The sequence below is a fragment of the Schistocerca americana genome, chromosome 9, assembly GCF_021461395.2.
Source record: "Schistocerca americana isolate TAMUIC-IGC-003095 chromosome 9, iqSchAmer2.1, whole genome shotgun sequence".
Classification (NCBI taxonomy): Eukaryota; Metazoa; Arthropoda; class Insecta; order Orthoptera; family Acrididae; genus Schistocerca; species Schistocerca americana.
The window spans coordinates 47,019,516-47,041,419 of NC_060127.1; the positions used below are offsets into that span (position 1 = coordinate 47,019,516).

Sequence of the window (21,904 nt, forward strand, 5' to 3'; positions counted from 1 at the left end):
GGTGAATGGACACTATACTGATGTAGGTGGACATTAAATAAATCGTGAAACGAGACCCGCCAACCCCGCCCCGCCACAACGGAATTCGAAAAGCTGGGAATTTTAAGGTAAGCTGGAATTCCAAAACCACACATCAGTGATGCAAGTCCCCATAATAGGAAAACATGGTGCCAAATCCCTCAAACCTGAACTATGGAGCAATGAAAAGTCATTTGGTCAGATAAGTTCTGTTGAACAGTGGTTCCAACTTCTAGCCAAGTTTAGACCCCGAGACTCAGAGATGACAGGGGTTGAGTGGGGATTTGGGCACCCTTATTGTGGTATTCCACAGGCCTCATGGTTACCCTGGAAGGCCTCATTACTGCCAAGGCGTGTGTAACCATTTTGGCTCCATCGCATGGTACTATGTTCCACAATGGTGATGCTATGTTCCAAGATGACAAACTGGTTTTGTGAGCATGAGAATGAATTGTTGCACCTCCCCCGGTCACCATGTCAGTATTGTTGAGCCTTTGTGGTATATTTTGAAGAGAGGGATGCAGGATTTTCTGAACTTGCCACTACTTTCCAGGAAAAATGGCATAAGATTCCCTCGAAAACCAGGGACCTGCATTTATCCATTCCCAGACAAATAGAAGCTGTTTTGAATGCCAACAGTTTTCCTACACTATATTTACCACAGTAATATGTTTTTGCTGTTTGCATATTTTTGTCCACCCTTGTGACTTTAGGCACTGATGGATTTCACTATTCAGCTTAAGTGCTACTATGGTGTAGTTACTGCTGGTCCACTTTGCATTAGCGTGTGGCACTCCACCTGCGTTTTGGAACTACAGCAGAACAATGAAACAACATACTGTGATACATTCACTACTGCTGGCAAGTATTGTGTGTCAAGCTGATTTTGTGGCACTAGATGTCTATCTAAAAAAACAGTTTCCAAAGCCATCTTTTATTACAGTACTTCTTCGATGGAGATATTTCATCATTTAAAACTGTAAATAAACTTGATAACTGGGTTTCATTGAACTTAAATAAAACTTAATACACAATTGAGCACTGCACTGTAATCAAGACTTTGTAAGAAATCCCTGGCAGCTACCAATGTTGTTACCAGCTTTCCGCTGTTAAACGCAGACAGCTGCAGGCATGACAATAGGATTCTACAGAACTGTGACAACACTGAGGCATTGCTGTACAAGTGTTTACAGAATCATGTTACACAACTTATCGATGCAGGAAAGCGAACCTGCAGCACCCAGAGCAATGAAACTGTCAGGGATCTTCTTACGCTGTCTCGACTATACGACTGAGCATGCAATTACAAATGCATGTTTGAACATAAATACAGATGATGTTGGCCAAGCCTGCAGGTTGTACTGTTGTATCTGGCTATGAACTGCGCCTGTGCAATGTCCTGTAGGCTAAGTGGATTCGAATGTGGGCACATTGTTGGTGCTCATATGGTAGGTTCTTCCTTCCTTAACTAAGGGGGTTGAAATATTTGGCTTTACAAGAGGGTAAATCAGACATTGAAACAGAAACTTACAAATTTTTAAGTGTTTATTTTGATATGAGCCTGCACTAGAAGTCATCAAACTCTTGGTCTACATGTTAAGAAGTTTGACATACTGCTAACAGGCTCAGTGCAATTACTCTCTTATGAAGGTTACTGTCAATAAGCAATTACAGTTTCAAAACAACATGATATAATACTAGAAGGAGAAATGAACTACTTTGTCAGTCAGTCAGTCTTAGTGCGACTCCACAAGTAGTAAGGTAATCAACCATGTGAACCTGTTTTGCTTACCCAGTGATGTGGAGAATCTAATAAATAACAAAATTGGAGTAACTGAAGTGCTCAATATCTCATCGCCAATTCTTAACTAAACTGTCATGTTCAAATAAATCTGATCTACACCTCTGGCTATGCTACAGGCCAGTATGTTGCCATCTAATATTTTGTATTCACATTTGTTGACTTTCCCAACTCACAACCAAGTGTCACTCTCCAATCTAACTGACCCCCAGGCTACTAGCCTGTCACTGCAATCCACATTCCCAAAACTAGATTCAAAATAACTATTTTCAGTGTTCTTTTCTATTTCTGTTTGCACATACATATGACATCAAATGCCATATCACCACCACCACCACCACCACCACCACCACCACCACCACCATCACGTCATGGGACGAAGCAGACGCTAGGCATCGGTACATTCAGTTTACCCATACAATTAGCTTCAAGCACAAACTAAAACCCTACTATCATGACAACTTTTTCTACTCCACAAAATAATGTAACAATGTGTATTAATAATAAAAATTTGTCTCAAAATAGTTCAGAAAAATCAATGCACATAAGAAAGCTTAAGACAACTACATAAATGGTCAGCATGTTACCATATTTTTTCAGAGAGAAAGTGTACTGTACTGTAATCTGACATCATAGCTTTCATCTTCTCGTTGCCTTTTCCCAATTATTCTATGGGGACGGCATTGTTAAATGGTTTGAAGCTATATTATGGTGGTAGGTGGTGGCTGGATGACCATCTTCATGCCGCCACTCCCTTCACCTCCCTTCCCCTTCCAGAAACTAGGATGAAATGTGTGTAGCCTGCCTGTGTGTGTCTACAGTAAATCTATTTAAAAGTGTGAAAGAATTTCCTAAGGAAGAGCACCGAGGACTGTCTATGCACCAATCTTATCAACAGGTAACCTACATACATTAGTATTTTATGAGCCCCTAGCTACAGCAAGGGTGTGATAAGTTGGCTGCGTGTCCAGAAACACTGGTCTTAAAAGTCAGCATCATTCAGATCACTGCGTGTCACCTGTTCTCCATTTCAGATTGCTCCACCCTTAGTGACCCCGACATTGTTCATTGTGCCTATCGCGACTCAGCTTCTCCGCTATATGGTGAGTAGCAACTTTCCTTCTCTCATATTGTTACATTCCATCCTGGATTTTCCATTGTTTGATTTAGTAGTTACACTTATATTTAAATGCATTATGCAATATGAGACACAATCACAAGTGTTTACTAAATGTTTTGAACGACTCTTTTTTTCTACCCACTGCTTTGTATTACAACCACCTAACTTAATTTCGTATTTCATTGGCGCAGATGAGTACCACAATTTTTAAGATGATTGTCTCAGTAAAGCAAATTTCTGAACCTGTCTTACTTCCATGTCAAAATTTAAACCACAGCAGCTGATTAGTACAAGTCACACACACCAGAGAGCTGTCAGTACTAGAAGACAAACAATAAATCAGTTTCACCCTCATGTCCTATAACCTCGCTGTGGTTGCCTTACATTCCCTCTACCGCTGAGATAACAGGCCAACTTTACTTAGCTGATAGCCAAATACACCAACGTCAATTAAGATTAACCACAGCTGAAGATATTACAGGAATACTACACTCTCAAGAAGTTGTCAACATCACCTGACATATTAGGATTCAGCTGTTAGTTACTAGATGCATATTATGACAAAATATAGCTGATAACTACTGGCCACATAAGTACTTGATTCCAGCTGTATGTGGCCTGCCGGTCACATTTTGATGACCGTTGATGTAGCATCTATCTATTTCATGATATGTCTGTATTTAGCTATAAACTAAATAATAAAAGCATGGATCTGAGGTGGGACTGCAAAGAGAACCAACAGATCAATATTGGAGCAAATTAAACCAGATTTCTCCCTGGAAGGTCTAATGTTAAAACAAAAGCTGACCTACTTTGGACACACAATGCGAAGGCATGCCTCGCTGGAAAAAAACATTAATGCTGGGGAAGATTGAAGGAACTAGAAGAAGAGGACGTCAGAGGATGAGATGGATCGATGCCATCACAGAAGCAATGTGTTTCAACCTGGAAGGTCTACGGGAGAAAGTGCAAGACAGGAAAAAGTGGCGTGATTTGGTTCATGGGGTCACGAAGAGTCGGAACCGACTAAACGAATAGAGAGAGAGAGAGAGAGAGAGAGAGAGAGAGAGAGAGAGAGAGAGAGAGATCTGAGGTGGGACACTGATTTTTAACGTGTTTGGCTATCAAGGTGGGCAGTATCGTATCGTAGTGAGAGGTCACAATTATGATCCAATGAACATCCAAACAACCAACTCAAGACAAATTTATTAATTACGTTATCCCATTATAAACCACCATACAGGGTGCCGCAGATATGTAGCAACAAACTGAGGGTTTGTAGGGGGTGAGGAACATATTGAGGATAGGCACCTGTGTCCAGATATGTCATCCAATGATGCTACAGAGCACTGAAGTTATAGGCACCAGTACCTGCTACTATGCCACACCTTTGGCAGCAAATGTGACTTTGTATGTTGATGGGCCATGGGTGGAACACCCTGTAAGATTGTTTGTCATTCAGTGAACACAAATGATTGCCTCGATCACCAGTGGAGAAGGTGGAGCTAACTGCTTTCTATGCCTTGCCACCTACGAACGTAGCCCTCTGTTACCTTAGTGGGTTACAGTTTTCAGCACAGGTTTCCATCTGCAGTTTATTTTTCTGCTGGAACACACTAAAATCTCCAATGTTTTTCGGTATACAGAGAAAATAAACTGCAGACGGAAATCGTCATGCACCAAAGCAACAGAGCATACCCTGAAGAGGCCTGTCTATGCAGCAGCAAGCTCTATCTTCTTCACTGGTAGTCTTGGCAGTAAGACGCTATCGTTACATAACAAACAACATTGCAAGACATCCTGCCTACAGTCCAACATCATACAAAATCACATTTGCTGATGAAAGGGTGACCCCGTTGCAGGCGCCGGCGCGTATAACTTCAATGTTTTGTAGTTTCGTTGGATGACGTTTCTGGACATGGGCTGCCATCCTCGACTTGTTCCTCAAGAGACCCTCTACAAACCCTCAATGTTTCTTGCAACATTTCGGGGCACCCTATATATGGCAACTAGTAAAGTGCCAAAATCTGCATAAAGGTTGTACTTTTCAGTTGTGATAGTTGTTTCTGTACCTACTGTGGTAGGGCTGAACTCTAATAAAGACGCTATTACTTTTTTCCCTGCTCTGCTGTGTTTACCTAATATGCTGTAAGTGTAACATATATTCTGGTGGGATGCAGCTTAACTATGTCCAAGAGAACAAAATTAGCTAATTGCTAATAATGAATTGAAAGTGTTTAGTTCAACATAAAAAGACAACCTACACAGGAAAATTATTTCTTTTAAGAAAAGGCTAACACAACATGGAATTACTGCACCGTTTTACACCATTGAATTACAAGTCAATTTCAAGCAGTAGGGCCTCCCCTTTCTTACACTGACAGCATTAATAAGGTTTATGGGAAAATCTTGATAGTGATTTTGAACCCGTTCTTCTTTCCTCATTTCGTACATCAAAATAATTAGCTCGAAACCAGGCTGATGGGTAGTACAGATACAAGAAGCACACCATAAGCAATAAAACATTGCACACAATTATTTAGTTACAAAAACAGCATTCTACAGACGTGAAATATTGTGCAACAGAAATTTGCACATGAAATTGGAACTGTTTGAAATACGACGTAACACATACACAAAGGAATACATGAGGAAATAAATCTATGGAAGGACCTTAACAGAGGGAAATTTGCTATGGAATTTAGCAATAGTTAAGTCTCTACTAGAAAAGAGTAGGACCAGGTGTGTATCATCTCAGGGCACTGTGGACAGCTGGTAAAAAAGATCCCTGACTGTTCCAGTGGGCTCCACACATCTACCTCACGTGATCAAGTAATGTGCTTTTGTAAATGAGTACGAGTCAATGTCTCAACGTTGTCGCAGCTCTATAGAAGACTACTGTTTTCACCTTCAACTGTTTGTGCTCTGCAGGTGAAGACTGGCAAAGAAAGCTGTCTGCAAAAGAAGAAAGAATTAATAGCACAAAAGCCATACTTTTACAATAGCTCGAGTTTTGTGAACTATAAAATTCCAACTGATGTTTATCCATTGGTGAATGCTGATACATAAAGATGCTAAATTTAAAGGAAAAAAAGAAAGCCAACAAAATTCAGGAAATTGATAGTATAAAGCACTGGTTGGTAACAGGAGGCCTGCAATTGGCTTCAATCTGTCCCACAGAATTAGTGTAGCAGTGTGTGTGTGTGTGTGTGTGGGGGGGGGGGGGGGGGGGGGGCTCCATGCGCTAGGAGCACTGATGTCCCACCACGTGCCAAGATGGTTCGCGAGATTAAGTAATTATGAGAATCATATGATATGATGTTGCAGTGCCTGTGTTGTTCCAAAGTACACTGAAATATTCCCAATCGAACATTGCACTGTACTTCTGAATAACACAGGCAACTCAGTATCGTATTCATCCACTGACACCGGGCAAAAAACTTTATATCAAAATGTCTCCTCTGTGAGGGAAACTTCACAGTGGATGTACCAGTGCAGACATACATGTTGAGGTTGATAAGTTCTGTATGTGGTTATGAAATGGTCAACATAATATTTTTCAAATGATAAAATTCACAGTGTCTACATGGTAGTGGAAAAAGGTGTCCATGAAACCAACCCGTGTCTACCCAGTAAGTCATATGACATGTCCATGAAACCAATCCATGTGTATCCATTACATCATTACATGCCTTAATGGAGACACATGGTTTGATTTAATGGACACCTTAGTCCACTACCCTGGAGACACGAATTTCATCATTTGAAAAATATTAATGTTTACCATTTTATTACCACATGCAGCACTTGTTAAATTCAACATATCAGTCAATACTGTAAATGTTTCCTTTTTCATTCAGTAAATTCTGTTGACTTACTTAACACACAGGCAGCTATCATTACATGACAGTTTGATTGTTCAGAGACTAATAAAGATGTTTCCACAGCTGGCCGTTAATATTAACATATAAGGTTTTGCTGTTGTTCTAAGGTTCTTCATATAAAGCCAAAAGTTACACATGAAAGGATGTAAATAGTGTTTCTTGTTAGCCAGTGGCAGTATCTTCCTGAGATGGCCCAAAATTTAACAAGAAATATGAGGCCATTAAAGTGTAAAAGTGGCACAGATTAATGACATCAATTAATTGAGCGACCTGTATACTTTAAGAAATAACTTTCAGGTACCTGATTTCATGCAACTAGGCCCAACATGCAACTAGGCCCAAAGAATAACTTGAACAAACTAGTAACTGTATATTTCATTCCATTATGACAGATGCAGCAATGGTGGACAAACGAATCAATTATGTATTTCACACAGTTAGCAAATCATCAGACTGGAACAGTAAGAAAATAAAAACAGCTCAAACATGTGAACCTAGCAAGCAGAGGACCTAATATCATTAAAAGGGTAACACACACAAAAAATGAAATGAGCATATGGCATTGTTGGCCGGGAGGCCACAACCCGGGAAGTTCGGCCGCCGAGTGCAACTCTTACTTCAGTCGACACCACAATGGGCGACTTGTATGCCAGTGATGAGGATGACAACACAACACCCAGTCCACGAGCGGAGAACATCGCTAACCCGGCTGGGAATTGAACCCTGGCCCGCTGTATGGGAGGTAAGTACGGTACCACCCAGCTAAGCAGGTGGACGGTAACACACATAATTTGAATTAATAAAGCAATTACATAGTTGCTGTAGAGACTGTTCACTCATTTCAGACTAGTAACTGATTTTGAATTACATTACCAAAATTTCATGGAAAACCTAATGCTCTCCCAAACACTAAAATCTGCAACCTTGTTCGGGGAACCCAGGAAGTACATTTTTTTTTACCTGAGGAATATATTTGGTTGTTGTAGGAGACTACAAAATGATGACAACTGGAGATTTGCCACTACAGAAATGCAATGGAACAAATAAATTCTCTTAACGATTCAAAATGGGTTAAATATATTCATTTTTAAATTTATCCATTACATGCATATTGTTCTGCTGTCTTTATAAATAATAATTTCCTTTTTTCAGGAATGGACTTTCATAACAGTAATGGTACTTTTCACTTTGATGGGATCATATTTCTTTTTAAATATGGGGCCATCTGAGGAAGATACCGCTGCTAATATGAAATACTGTTTACATCCTATCAAATGGCCACTTTTACCTGCATAGAAAGAATCTTGGGAGGACAGGAAGACCCCATACACCAATACTTGTGGTTCAGCGAATTAATGTTCTAACCTTTTTCTGTAGAAACAACTTCCTTAGTCACTGAACAAACTGTCACGTTATGACTTAACATGATGACTGCCACAAAGCCACAGCAGAGCCTCACATCTCACACCATGGCCTGGCAGTAAAACATCCATCACTATGTGTGTGGCAGTCAGTATGTTAATGGACAGATATGAGATGGTTTCAGGGACACCTTTGTCAATTACCTTGTAGATGTGAATTTCACCACTTGAAAAATATTAAATTTTGATCATTTTATTACCACTCGCAGAACTTGTTAACCTCAGTGTGTGTGAATTCCATACAAGTTTTCTATTCCTTCGAAAAGTGCAGTCGACTTAACACACTGATTGCTATCATCAATAAAATGATTAATGATAGCATTCCCTTCCCCCTCTCAGAGTTATTACTTTTCGTTTGTTGTAGTTTTATGCATCAAAACTAGGGGATGAGGGGGGAATTATTGGTACCAAAATTAGAGAGAAAAATCACCTCTTAAATGGCATATGATTAATGGGTCCTCAGTTCTTAGCATTAAAGCATTAGTAACTGTGCAGTTACTGTTAATTGAGCATTAAAGATCTGGATTTGACAGTATTCCCACCAAGGAAATACCCACTAATTTAATCCAGTGTCACCTCCACTTCTTGTCATATGAATATCTCCAACATTTTAAATAGATATACAAAGAAAAAACCACAAATCAAAGACCTATTGTTGAGTAGTAAATCGAGGCATATTTAAACAAATCCGAAAACTATCATCTGTATTACTAAATGACTAACCTGGTTCTGGCACCCTGTAACAGCTGCAAGTTGTAAGTTAAACAGCTTCCAGAGGCAACAAAAATTATGAGTTTCATTATTTTACTATAATAATTGACCATATTTAAAATACTGTCATATCTACTCATTGAGAGATAAGAGTCTTCTGTTAATCTTTTAACACAATACGACAGAACTGCATGTATGACTTGGGGCACAGTATCTCAACAAATGCAAGTAGCCAGGCTATATTCATCCCATACTTAAGAATGAGGGCACTTAGACTTGGAACAAACATTGCACATATTTCAAACTTCTACAAAAACTTTTTCTGGCTGACATCCCCCCCCCCCCCCCCCCAAAAAAACCAGTTAATCACTTACTACTTTTTCACTGTTCATGCAGCAGAATTGCAGTATAAGGCACAATGCTTTCATTTATGGCTTCTTTATGCCCTTTTGCAGACAGTATACACACATACATGTGACTGGAGCTCCAAAATTAAATCATTGTATGACACAGTTATGGAAATATGATGACAAACAGAGTTGGGTGAAAACCTATCTTTTGTTTGAAACAGAACACTTAATAGCCCAGATTTTACTCACCCAGTATTTGCTAATGGGAGTACTTAGTGACTTTCAACAATTTCAAACCTTTTCTACCATTTTTCTTGCTATATGCTTCATAACAAATATGTAACTACTGGTAAAGTAATCAGAAATCTGAAGCTGTTTTATAGGCCACTCTGCAATTTGATTCTTTAAAGAATGAAAGGTTTACCAAATCGTCACAGCATATGCTATTCTACGATTGTATCCATTATGGATAAAATTCACGCTTGTATTATGGACTCTGAAATAAGTAAAATTAGAAAACCATATCCAAACAATATACCAAAACTCCATTTATCTGAACAGTACATTATATTTTTTTCGAAACTTCTGTAATGTTGGGTTTTATTTGTTTGGCATGCATTTCTAAAAATATATTAGGCTAATATATTAAGGCACATACTCCAATCTACAGAACTATAACACAGTTTCTTAAAATAACATACATATACTTTACCACAAAACTATCCCCAATACGAAGGGCTTATATAAAATTATTTACAAAACAAATGCTCCTTGACAAAAAATTCAGTCACTGTTTGCAGTAATTACACAAAATACTTAATACTGAATTCCGCGTTTCCTAATCTTTTATGCAGAATTTCACGTCAACATTATGACAATCTCTTCGAAAAAAATTGGTCACATTTTCCCATCAGTTTTACCTGGGAATTTTCGCACTTGATATGTAATACGTTTTGACTAATGTAATAGGTACTAAATAAAACTAATGAAGTCTTAACATTAAATTCCACGGAATTGTTTTTATCACAGGCACGATATTTTACAAACGAAAATTCATTGATCGCCGCGGGGTTCATTCCCCTCTGCTGCTTCTGACGTATTCTGGGGCTTGTCCGTTCTCAGTCTTCGGAACAGAAGAATATGTGGTTCTGAAACACAATATAGGTTAGCAGTACTATCTCGTTTTCATGTTTCCTAAACACATACTTTTTTGACAGTACCACACCATTAAATGAAGCAAACGGGCATCACAATGCTCAAGACATAGAACTCATCATAACATTTAATAAAACATTCAGATATGGCTAACCTGGTGAATGCAACATATAATGAACCCAACCCGGACTCTGCTGTACTCCAAGGTTCCTCCACTCTGTTTCTGTCATCAAATGAGTTTTCGGAACATGTTTGGCAATATCTGCTGGTAAAATCACATGCCTACGGAAAAACACAACAAGTATCACTGCGTTTATTACATTGTCACAAGACCAATGAAGGTCTACACATTTAAAGACCTGTCCGGTGTTGTTGATACTATAGAACATAATACACACCTGTATTCGTAATTTTGATCTTGATACTTCTCAGAATATTGAATCTGTTCAACAGGCATTTTCTTTTAAATTCATCAACACCTCTAATATTCAAAACACTCCTATTACATTAACAAGCTTTAAAAAATCACACAAGCATACAACCAATACAACTTATGCGCCAAAGTATTCATTTGTCGTTGTACGTCACGTGGTTGACAGAGATGTTAGTTGCTAGCCAAACAAAGAGAAACCAAAGATTTTATATTCTATATGTCTCTGGTAACCTCATGGAGGTAAAAATCTTCCTCCATGGATAGACTTGCGTAAAGCCCGGTCCACACGCAACGATCTGTCTGCGCAGACATCGGCGCAGATGTCTGTACATGCAAAAGATCGCTGCAAATGTGGTGTGTTCACACGACACAAACCCCAATCTACTACTCGCCCGCCATCTGTCGGTGTAGAAAAGAAATCAGTAACAAGCGACTACGCTCCCCGTAAACATCAAAAATTTAATTCACTTATTTTGAAATATAGAGATGGAGGAAGTTCTGTTGTGGTCTATGTTCGCAACTTGTGTTGCAAAAAACATCCACCAACCACAGGAAACAGAGAACGCGGTCAAAATGGTGTAGACAGTGGCAGCTAAAGCGAAAGCAGTTTTCTCACGTAAATTTACTGCGGGAGTTGCAGGGCGAACCTAACGACTGGCGAAATTATTTTCGGATGGATGTCGAAACTTATAATTATCTCTTAAAGCTTGTAGCCCCTCATATTATGAGAAAAAATACTTGTATAGAGAAGGGCAATTTCTCCTCATGAACGGCTGGCGGTAACATTAAGATTCCTAGCAACAGGAAGGAGCTACAAGGATTTGGAATTTTCAACTGCAATATCGAAACAAGAGTTGAGTGAAATAATACCCGCAATTCTTCAATTAGAGCATTGTATGCTGCTGTCTTTTTGTCTCAGTCACTGTATTCTTTACTTTAATCTTCCAGAAACATGGGTGGTTTCTATATATTTCAGTGAATTCACTTTCAAACTCTCGAGAGCACTAACGATTATCAGTCATTTTAATGCCCTGTGCGCACAAATACAAACACTAGACTGAACAAACAGTTGTTTCGCGCCAGATTTGCGGCGATCTCCTGTTCACACGCGCCAACTTGTCTGCACAGATGTGGTTTGAACCCACAGATTTGAGATATTTCGCTCAAACCTCCAACTCCAACTTCCAGGTATGCATACACCTCAGGTTGGTGCAAGTCTTCTGTCCACACGCAACGATCTGTCTGCGCAGATGTGATGTGCGCAGACATTTGCGCAGACAGATCGTTGCGTGTGGACGGGCCTTAAGCTAGGGTGAAGAAACGTTTTAGAAATTTGTTACCTCATTAACATTTTTCTGAAGCGAATGCTGTAAATATTATGGTCGGGAAATGGGGGAGGGTGCTCTGAGATCACCACATCTATTCCGCAACAAACAAAAATGCTACACATAATAAAAACAATATTTGCAAAAATGGTACTTGAAGCTCCGTACGAGAATGACAATGCTTTAAACATAGTTTCTTTGACCTACCTCCGGCTTTCCACACTGTTGACCATGAGATATCACTTCTAGGAACTAGACATATTGAGTATCAGAGGAATAACACGTTAGTACTTCAGTCAGACCTAGAAAACGCTGAGCAGAAAGCAGCGGTAGCCCGTAAGTCAGATGATCCAAAATTTTCCGTGAAACAATTATCAGAGAGAAACGTATTAACATAGATGTTCCTCAGGGGAATATATTATGAGTAATTGCGTTCTATGTATAAAATCTGACTTTACAGAAAGAATATGATAACGTATGGGGGGAAAACTTCTCTTTCCTGAATAGAATAGAAATTTTATTGTCACATAAGATGTCACATACAATCAGATGATTGGGATATAGATGACTAATCAGTTTGAGTCTACTTTCTAATTAGGGTATGCAGAATAATTGCAGGTATTTTGTAATTTAAGTACCACAAAATGATTTAAGATAATCATTTTGAAAATAAAGTAAAATTAATAATAAGTATTAACTTAAAGTACTTTTTTAGCATGACAATAAAATGTAACATCAGGCACAATTATTTGTCACAGTCAGTCATAAATTTTTCTACACTGTAATAATATTTACTTGCTAGGTATTTTTTTAAGTGATGTCCAAATTCTTCTGGTTTATAATTTTTAAATTCTTCACCGAATTTATATCCCATCTCATACCCATATAGTAAGGTGTCTTCTCCAGCAGTTTTAGCCTATGAGTTGGTAATTTATACTGATATTCATTTCCTGTTTCATAATCATGCTTAAACAGGTTAGCGTCAAAATTTGGGAATTTTGTTTAGAAAACTTAATTGTCTCACAGATATAGAGGCCAGGAACAGTCATAATATCAAGGGCCTTGAACAGAGGTCTTCACAATTGTCTTTCTTCTGCACCTGCCATGGCTCTAATGATTTATTTTTTTCTGTAGCCTAAAAACTCTCTGTAAGTTTGTTTTCTGTGATCCCCCAAAAATTATACCATATCTAATAACAGATAAAAAAATAAGCACGATATACAGCTTTTTTGACTGGTGTTTCTGGCATACTGTTTATAACATTCATTCCAAATATTATACTATTTAGATGGTGACTTTTGCCTTCTGCATGGTCCGTCCATGATAAATTCTTGTTTAGCATTACACCTAGAAATCTGGTACAATTTGTGGTGACATGGTGATTGTCCTCATATGATATTTCTAGATATCCTGTACAGCTCGTTTTGCGGTAAAATGAATGATTTGTGTCTTTGTTAGATTTAATTTCAGACCGTTATTTCTCACCCAGGCCTCAATTTCAGCCAGAGACAGCTGAAGATAACTGATTAAATTTTCACATTTCTTGCAACAGATTATGGTTGTAGAGTCATTCACATAAAGAATAGTGTCTGAATTTATGTTAGTCGGCAGGTCATCTACATAATACAAGAACAATATTGGCCCAGGGATAGATCCTTGTGGCACACCTTGTTCTGTCTTTTTCCAACTTGAGAAGAATCTCTTATCATTTTCTTCAATTACTATTCTTTGTTTCCTGTTTAATAGGTAAGATGACATACATCTCAGTGAATTTTCACTAGAACCATATGTTTGTAGCTTGCCATGTAGTAGTTTGTGAGCTACTGTGTCAAAGACTTTAGTTAGGCGTCAAAAATGCCTGATACATTCATATTTTTATCTAGACTACTGCTAATTTTTGTAATAAGTTCATTGACAGCTTGCACAGTGCTGTGTCCTCTTTGGAAACCTTACTGATTGTTCTGGATATAGTTAACTATCTGGTTACATGCAGTTCTTTCAAATATTTTGGAAAATATTGATAACGATGAGATTGGTCGATAATTACTCACTTTATTGTGTCTGCCTGTTTTGTAAATGGGTTGTATTTCAGCATACTTCAGTCTATCAGGAAAACATCCTTCCTTGAAAGATTTGTTCATTATAAGGGACGAAGGATGTGCAATACTCTGGGTGACTGCCTTTATTATTTTTTGTAGGAATTTCATCCCAGCCTACAGAATTTAAATTCTTCAAGGACTTTATGATATCAGCTACTTCAGAATAGGATATATAGGTGAATATAAATTTAGCGGGGTTACATAAACTGAAAACAGAGAACACGTTAGGCGGTGAAAATTCATCTGTTTTACATGGATTTATGAAGTGGCTGTTATATGCTTCACAGATTTGTGTAGGGTCCCAAACAATCTCACCTTCAAACACCAGTTCAAGTTTCCATTGTCTGCCTTCTTTGACACCTATTTCATTGTTTACAGTGGTCCATATTCCTTTAGATTTATTTTTAGCGTTTATAATGTAATTATTATTCGCCAATTTCTTGGGTTGTCTGACAAGTTTATCAAAAATATTCTTATATTGCATTACATAATTTAAGAATTCTGGGTCTCAATTGACTTTCGCCTCCACGTGTAGTTCTCTTTTCCTCATGTTTGAAATGTGAATACCCCTTGTTATCCATGAACCCTTCTTAGGTGTGTAAGTTTTTATAGTTATAACAGGAAAGCATTCATTGAACACCATCAGCAAGGCCTCCAGAAAGTTATTGAAATTTTCATTTACTGAGGAGTTAGCAGTAAATGGCCATGAGATGAGGCTGATTTTATTAACAAACATTTCAATGTTTTTTTGTCTAAAATTTCCGATTTTATTATTTGTGTGCTTTGGGCTAACACAGGATAATCTCACTATTAGAACACTGTGGTCTGAGATCCCTAAGCTTACTATACGTTTTTCTGTTACTCTGTAGTTTAAGCTTCTAGTAATGTTATCTATGCAGGATGCCAACGAAGCAGTTACCCTTGTCATTTCTACAAAATTAGAATAAAACTATGTGTGGACATCAGTTCCTTCATCTTAAAGACAAAATTGTAATTTTTTTCTCACATCTGTATTAAAATCAGCACAAACAAAATTTTATTAAATAACTTTTCAGTTTTGAGTTGGTGGAGTAAATTTTCAAGTTTGACCAGAAAACTGCAGGAGATTGAGTAAAAAAGGGCACAATACATATTGAATATCAGTATGTTATAGTCAACTTCTATTCAGCAGCTCTTAAATGTGCATTCTTCATTTAAGTTATTGAAATTTTGCTTAATTTGGTATTATACTGATGAATGAAACAGCACACATGAACCACCATACCCATTGTGATTACTTCATAATCTGTAAGTTTGTTCAATAACTTTATATTTTCATCTCTAAGCCAATATTCACATAAGCAAATAACCTTTACAGACCATTTTGTTCTGCGTAGAAATATTTCTAACTCATGAAGCTTACTGACCAGATCACTTGATAAACCTCCAATATTCAAATGCATAATAATATTATTATTTGCTATATCAGACGTGATGTCATCAATATTTTCTACTCTGAACTGGCCAAACACTACTTTGTGTAGATTACTTATCTTAATGTTTTTTTCTTCCCAGTTTCTATTAAAAAATCCTTAATATGGCATGGTGGTGAAATTTTCCTCCTGTTGTGGGTGGCTCCTATTGATTCTTCTGCTGTTGTTTCTTCGGTTGATGTTGTTGGTTTTCTGTTGTTGCTTCTTCCCCTGTTACTAGTTCATGTGATGGTGATAGTTCTGATACTGGCTGTCACAACTTGTGATAGTGTCCCTGTTGTTGTCTCTGATGATGGTGGTGCTGCTGTTGATTGAGATGATGTTGCTGCATCTGTAGTTCCTGCCACGTCTAATGAGGATTGTCTTGCTTCAGTCGATGCTGGTTTTCCTAGTGGTGAGGACTGTGGTGTATCAGCTGGTGATGGTGGTTTTGTTTCTGATATTGATAGTGTTTTTTTGTTGCTGTAGTTTTTTAATGATTTCACTGCTGTAGTTGGTGGTGGTTGCTGTACTATTATTTGTGGCTGGCATGGTAATCTTGGTTCTGCTGTTGCCATCGACATCTCCATAATTTTAGGGTTGAGAAGTCTCTTTCCCTTTCCGTTTAAGTGCATACCACCTCTTGTAAAACTGTCTCTCTCTATGTAGTTAGCAGGTAGAAATTGAGCGTTTTCGTAGATTTCGCATATGTTCTCGAACTGTTTGTTGGCTTTCATGATTTCTTTATTTACACACGAATCGTTTATTAGGACATGCCTATGAGGAATTCCAGTGATGATCATTGTATTACTCTGATTGGTATCCAGTATCTCCATTAAGTTTTCGACAGAATTCGATAATTCATTTTTGTAAACATCATTGTCTCCCTCCACTATCACTGTGCATTCATTTGCATTTGATGAAGTTCCGGCTTTTATGTTTTATTGTAATTTCGTGCATAGGTTACCCTGGTTTCACGTAACTAGATGCGTTTGTAGCATGTCCATAACGTAAAATTTTTGGGAATCCACGCCCATGGCTGTCCGAATGCATGTTTACTTTGGAAAATTTCGTTCCTACCTACTCATCGTAATTATAGACGCATTTTTGGTTGTGTCTTGATTTGCATATAATTCGTCTGTTCTTACGTCTGTTTCTAAAACACTGAAACTGTTTTTTAAAAAGCACTTAGAATGTGTTTTCACTTTGTTTTCCACGAGTGAATTGTTTAGGCCTTACAGACTCGGCATAGATTTTGTTTGGCATAACGTCCATCATATTTGCACTTTTGCTTGACTGTAAATATTTCAAGTCTTGCCGTATTTTTATAATATCATCACACAAGATTTTTTCATTTGTGTCTATTTCACGAAGTATTTCGTCTTTTTTTTCTGCAAAGGTCCGCATTTTGAGAGTTGGTCACTGTCACATTTACTTCCACAAGGATTTGCTTGTTCTTTTCTTCTAGTGTTTTTTTTTATTAAGATATGACACGGCACACACACATTTTCGTGCACTGCACTATATTTCTCGCACACAGAACATTTACGCACCATTATATACAGAGCTTACAATTCGTACATGTTCTACGGCCGGCATCTTCTATTCCAAATACATTGCTGTCCTGATGGCAGCAACACTAGTAAAACGCCTAACTCCTAGCTGTGAAGGCAAATAAATTATTTATTTATTTAGCATCTTTGGATTTACCTATATGAATCAAGCTAAGTACATATCTACATTTCAGTTTAACACAATAATGATCACATACACTACCTGATTATCTAGATTAATGTGTATTCATTTACTGGCTAGAAAGGGCTTGCTATAAGCAATTTCTGTTTTAAATATGAACTGGTAAACAGTTGTACAGTCTCAACAATAATAATAATAATAACATTTTATTGTCATTCAGCTCGGTTACAGCAATAGACAAAGTCAAGGGCACACATTTCTCAATGTACTTCAGTTTGTATGAAATGGATGAAAGTAGAAAACATGTGTTACAAATACTTTCACATTCAAAAAATTCATCAACAGTATAAAAAAATGTTAACTAGTAGCTTATACAACCTGGCTTTAAAAATATTTACAGACAGTTCTTTAAAATCTTTGCATCGTCTGTTAAACATCCTTAGTCGAAGAACAAGGTAGGAGTTCTGTGATTTACATAGTCTATGATGTAGCAAGTATACACATGTTGTATTTATAGTATTATAGCTATGAAAATCACTTCCTAATACAAATTTGGAAACATTGTTTCTAATGTACAACAGAATATTATAAATGAATAGGTTTGCTACTGTCAGACATTGCAGTAAATAAACAGAGGTTTACAGTGTTCTGATTTACCAGAATCAGTAATTATTCATAATACTTTCTTCAGCAAAAGTAGAATGTCATTTATGTGACAACTACTACAATAAAAATCCATATGATACAATGGTTTGGAAGAAAATATAATTATATGGAATATGTCCTTTTAAGTTTCTAATTAGAAAATAACTCTTGAAAGCCTGCAGGATATATTTCTGATGTGTAGTTCCCAGGCCATTTTGTTGTCAATAGTAACACCTAAAAATTTAATGGTTTCTAATTCATGGTTGTTCGGGATCTCCTTCAAGCTAAAGTAAAGTTTCTGGGTTTTAGTTTCATTTAGCAAGGAACTATTCGCTCTAAACGATAATGAAGATTGAGCAAACGCATTTTTGGTCAATGTTTTCAGTGTCGTTAGATCTGAGCTATTATTAAGAAAAGTTGTGTCATTGACATACATTATTGTGTGAGAATTTATGAATAATGGCAGATCATTAATCATTAACAGAAACTAAAGGTCCGAGTGCTGACCCTTGTGGCACTCCAGGCCTAACATGAACTAAATTTGATTTCTCTTGTTGGTGGTTCTCTAAGAAAGATTTAAACATGCGTCCACTGTTGCCATAGAAATCGTAATAGAGTAGCTTATTCAACAAAGTATTACGTTATACACAATCAAAAGCCCTGCTTAGGTCACAAAAAGTAGCCTGGGCATAGCCCCTAGCCTCGAACACATCTAGGACAAATTTTACTAGGGAATCCATTGTGTTAGTTGTGGATTTCGGCCCTACTTTTCCTAAATCCAAATTGTTTATCACTGATTATATTTTATTTGCCCAAGTAAACAGTAGCTTGATTATACATTATTGTTTCAAAACGTTTGGAAAAATCACAAGTGATGGGACAGTTCTTTTCTCCGTTTTTAAATGTGGGCAAACTCTAGACATTTATAGTTTATCAGATAACTTACTTTCAACAAGACATTTATTTACACAATAAGTTAAAGGATAAATTACTAAGTCAATAACATATTTCAACAAATTTCATGACAAATCGTAGTAATCAGCACTAGCTGAAGGTTTGAAATTTTTCACTATTTTCAGGGTAGTATTTGTAGACACTTCTATGAAAGTGGAAGTGCTCAGGAAAGTCTTTTGTAAGCAGGTGTCCATGATACTAAGTGTAGTGTCAGGTTTGCTTATTGAACTACTAATTTCTTCAGTGAACAAGATACAAAATTTATTAAATTTTTCTGGGGTTATGGCAATATCATATTTTGGTGTAGTGTGGGCAAGAGAGTTAATTACATTCCAGGTTTATTTGCATTTGTTTTTGGACTTTTCAATGTTTACTGTATTATGAAGTTTCTTTGCTTCTTTGATTGCCTGCCTATACTTATCCTTAGCTCTAGCATACAATTCTTTATACACTTCTGGTTTATTATTTTTGTACAGGCCAGAATATAGCATAACAGTACTTTTCAATTGCTCTAACTGTGGAGAATACCATTCCCTTTTTCCTTTTTTTGTAATTACTACAAATATTTACGGTACATTTTTTCTTAAGGATTTTTTAAAATATATTTAAAAATACACATAAAAACTCAGCAGAAACAAAATCAGAGGAACAATATTGAAGCCTACTAAAAAGAGAGTCCCATTTGAAGCAAGCGAGGGCATTTCTAAACCTATCCATCCTCTCTATACTAATTCAGAATCAGAATCAGAATTTTTACTGTCCCATAAAATACAGAGTTAAATCACAAGTTTTAATGTACAGGGGACAATTACAAGTTATGTGTATCATAGAAACAATAATTTTTACTTTATAATAATTACAGTCATTTATTAGACATAAAACTTCTAAGCTTAAGTAATAAAACACTTCAGCCACTTGCTTTCTAGCTCAGATTGTTGTATTATCATTAATAAATTCTTCTGAGGAATAATAACATTTCTGTGCTAACAATTGTCATTGTTTTTGCTTTAGTTGCCTCATCTCCATGCTGAGGATTTGTTCCTTTTTTAGGATTTTGTAAATTTTCATGCCCATGTATTCTGAGGTTTGTGCAAACAGCTTTAATCTACAAGTGGGAAGCATGAGATTCTCCTTGTTCCTAGTATTGTATTGATGTTTACAGTTACTATCTGTGAACAACTTGGGTTACTGTGTACAAAAATAATCAGTTCATAAAGGTACAATCATGGAGCACTGAATATTTTTAAATTTCTTAACAGTGGGCAACAAGATACTTCCACAGGAGAGCTTCTGTAAAGTTTGGAAGGTAGGAGACGAGATACTGGCAGAGATAAAGTTGTGAGGATAGGGCGTGAGTCATGCTTGGGTAGTTGGTAGAGTACTTGCCCACAAAAGGCAAAGGTCCCGAGTATGAATTTTGGTCCAGCACACAGTTTTAATCTGCCAGGAAGTTTCATATCAGTGCACACTCCGCTGCAGAGTGAAAATCTCATTCAAGATACTTTCGGTTTTGCATGAGACATATTTCTAACAATTGATTTTTGCATTTTAAGATTCTAGTCATTTTGCTTGTGCCTCCCCAAAAAAATAATGCCATACCTGATAACTGATTCAAAGCTGCTGTGATAACCTATTTTTCTTGTCTCCATGCTAGTTCAGTATGACAGAATCCTCATTGCAAATGTCACGTTGTTTAATTTACTTGCTAAATAATTTCTGTGTGAAGAGCAAGATAGATTTTGGTCCAAACGCATGCTTAAAAGTTTAACGTAGTGCACTTCTTTCAGTGCTTGGTTTCTACGACTAATGTGGAATTCTTTTGCCTAAGAATTTTTAGTTTTAAACTGCTGAAAATGTGTTTTCCCAATATTCAATTTCAGCCCATTTAGTTGTAACCAGTTATCAAACTGTCTAATAGTACTGAGACAGTTGAAGGAATTTGTTGGGGATCATTACTTTCAAGAAGTGCAGAAGTATCATCAGCAAATAAAACTGAGTGTGAATTTATGCTCAGGGGTAGATCATTTATACACTCCTGGAAATTGAAATAAGAACACCGTGAATTCATTGTCCCAGGAAGGGGAAACTTTATTGACACATTCCTGGGGTCAGATACATCACATGATCACACTGACAGAACCACAGGCACATAGACACAGGCAACAGAGCATGCACAATGTCGGCACTAGTTCAGTGTATATCCACCTTTCGCAGCAATGCAGGCTGCTATTCTCCCGTGGAGACGATCGTAGAGATGCTGGATGTAGTCCTGTGGAACGGCTTGCCATGCCATTTCCACCTGGCGCCTCAGTTGGACCAGCGTTCGTGCTGGACGTGCAGACCGCGTGAGACGACGCTTCATCCAGTCCCAAACATGCTCAATGGGGGACAGATCCGGAGATCTTGCTGGCCAGGGTAGTTGACTTACACCTTCTAGAGCACATTGGGTGGCACGGGATACATGCAGACGTGCATTGTCCTGTTGGAACAGCAAGTTCCCTTGCCGGTCTAGGAATGGTAGAACGATGGGTTCGATGACGGTTTGGATGTACCGTGCACTATTCAGTGTCCCCTCGACGATCACCAGTGGTGTACGGCCAGTGTAGGAGATCGCTCCCCACACCATGATGCCGGGTGTTGGCCCTGTGTGCCTCGGTCGTATGCAGTCCTGATTGTGGTGCTCACCTGCACGGCGCCAAACACGCATACGACCATCATTGGCACCAAGGCAGAAGCGACTCTCATCGCTGAAGACGACACGTCTCCATTCGTCCCTCCATTCACGCCTGTCGCGACACCACTGGAGGCAGGCTGCACGATTTTGGGGCGTGAGCGGAAGATG

The 21,904-nt window shown here is 37.7% G+C and overlaps 1 protein-coding gene across 1 annotated transcript; it reads right to left on the bottom strand.

The window, feature by feature from the left end:
- Positions 1–9,840: 9,840 nt before the first annotated feature.
- On the bottom strand, positions 9,841–11,035 carry LOC124551134 (cyclin-dependent kinases regulatory subunit-like). Its single transcript, XM_047126096.1, has 3 exons — positions 10,859–11,035; positions 10,615–10,742; positions 9,841–10,453 (listed from the first exon to the last, which is right to left on the bottom strand). The coding sequence occupies exons 1-3, from the start codon at positions 10,915–10,917 to the stop codon at positions 10,359–10,361; spliced, it is 282 nt and encodes a 93-aa protein (XP_046982052.1). The 5' UTR covers positions 10,918–11,035; the 3' UTR covers positions 9,841–10,358.
- Positions 11,036–21,904: the final 10,869 nt, after the last annotated feature.

Coding starts and splice junctions, on each gene's coding strand:
- LOC124551134 (XM_047126096.1), bottom strand. CDS start 10,917: ATGCCTGTTGAACAGATTCAATATTCTGAGAAGTATCAAGATCAAAAT. Junction 10,743..10,858: donor GATCAAAATTACGAATACAG/GTGTGTATTATG, acceptor GTTTTTCCGTAG/GCATGTGATTTTACCAGCAG. Junction 10,454..10,614: donor TTATATGTTGCATTCACCAG/GTTAGCCATATC, acceptor ATTGTGTTTCAG/AACCACATATTCTTCTGTTC.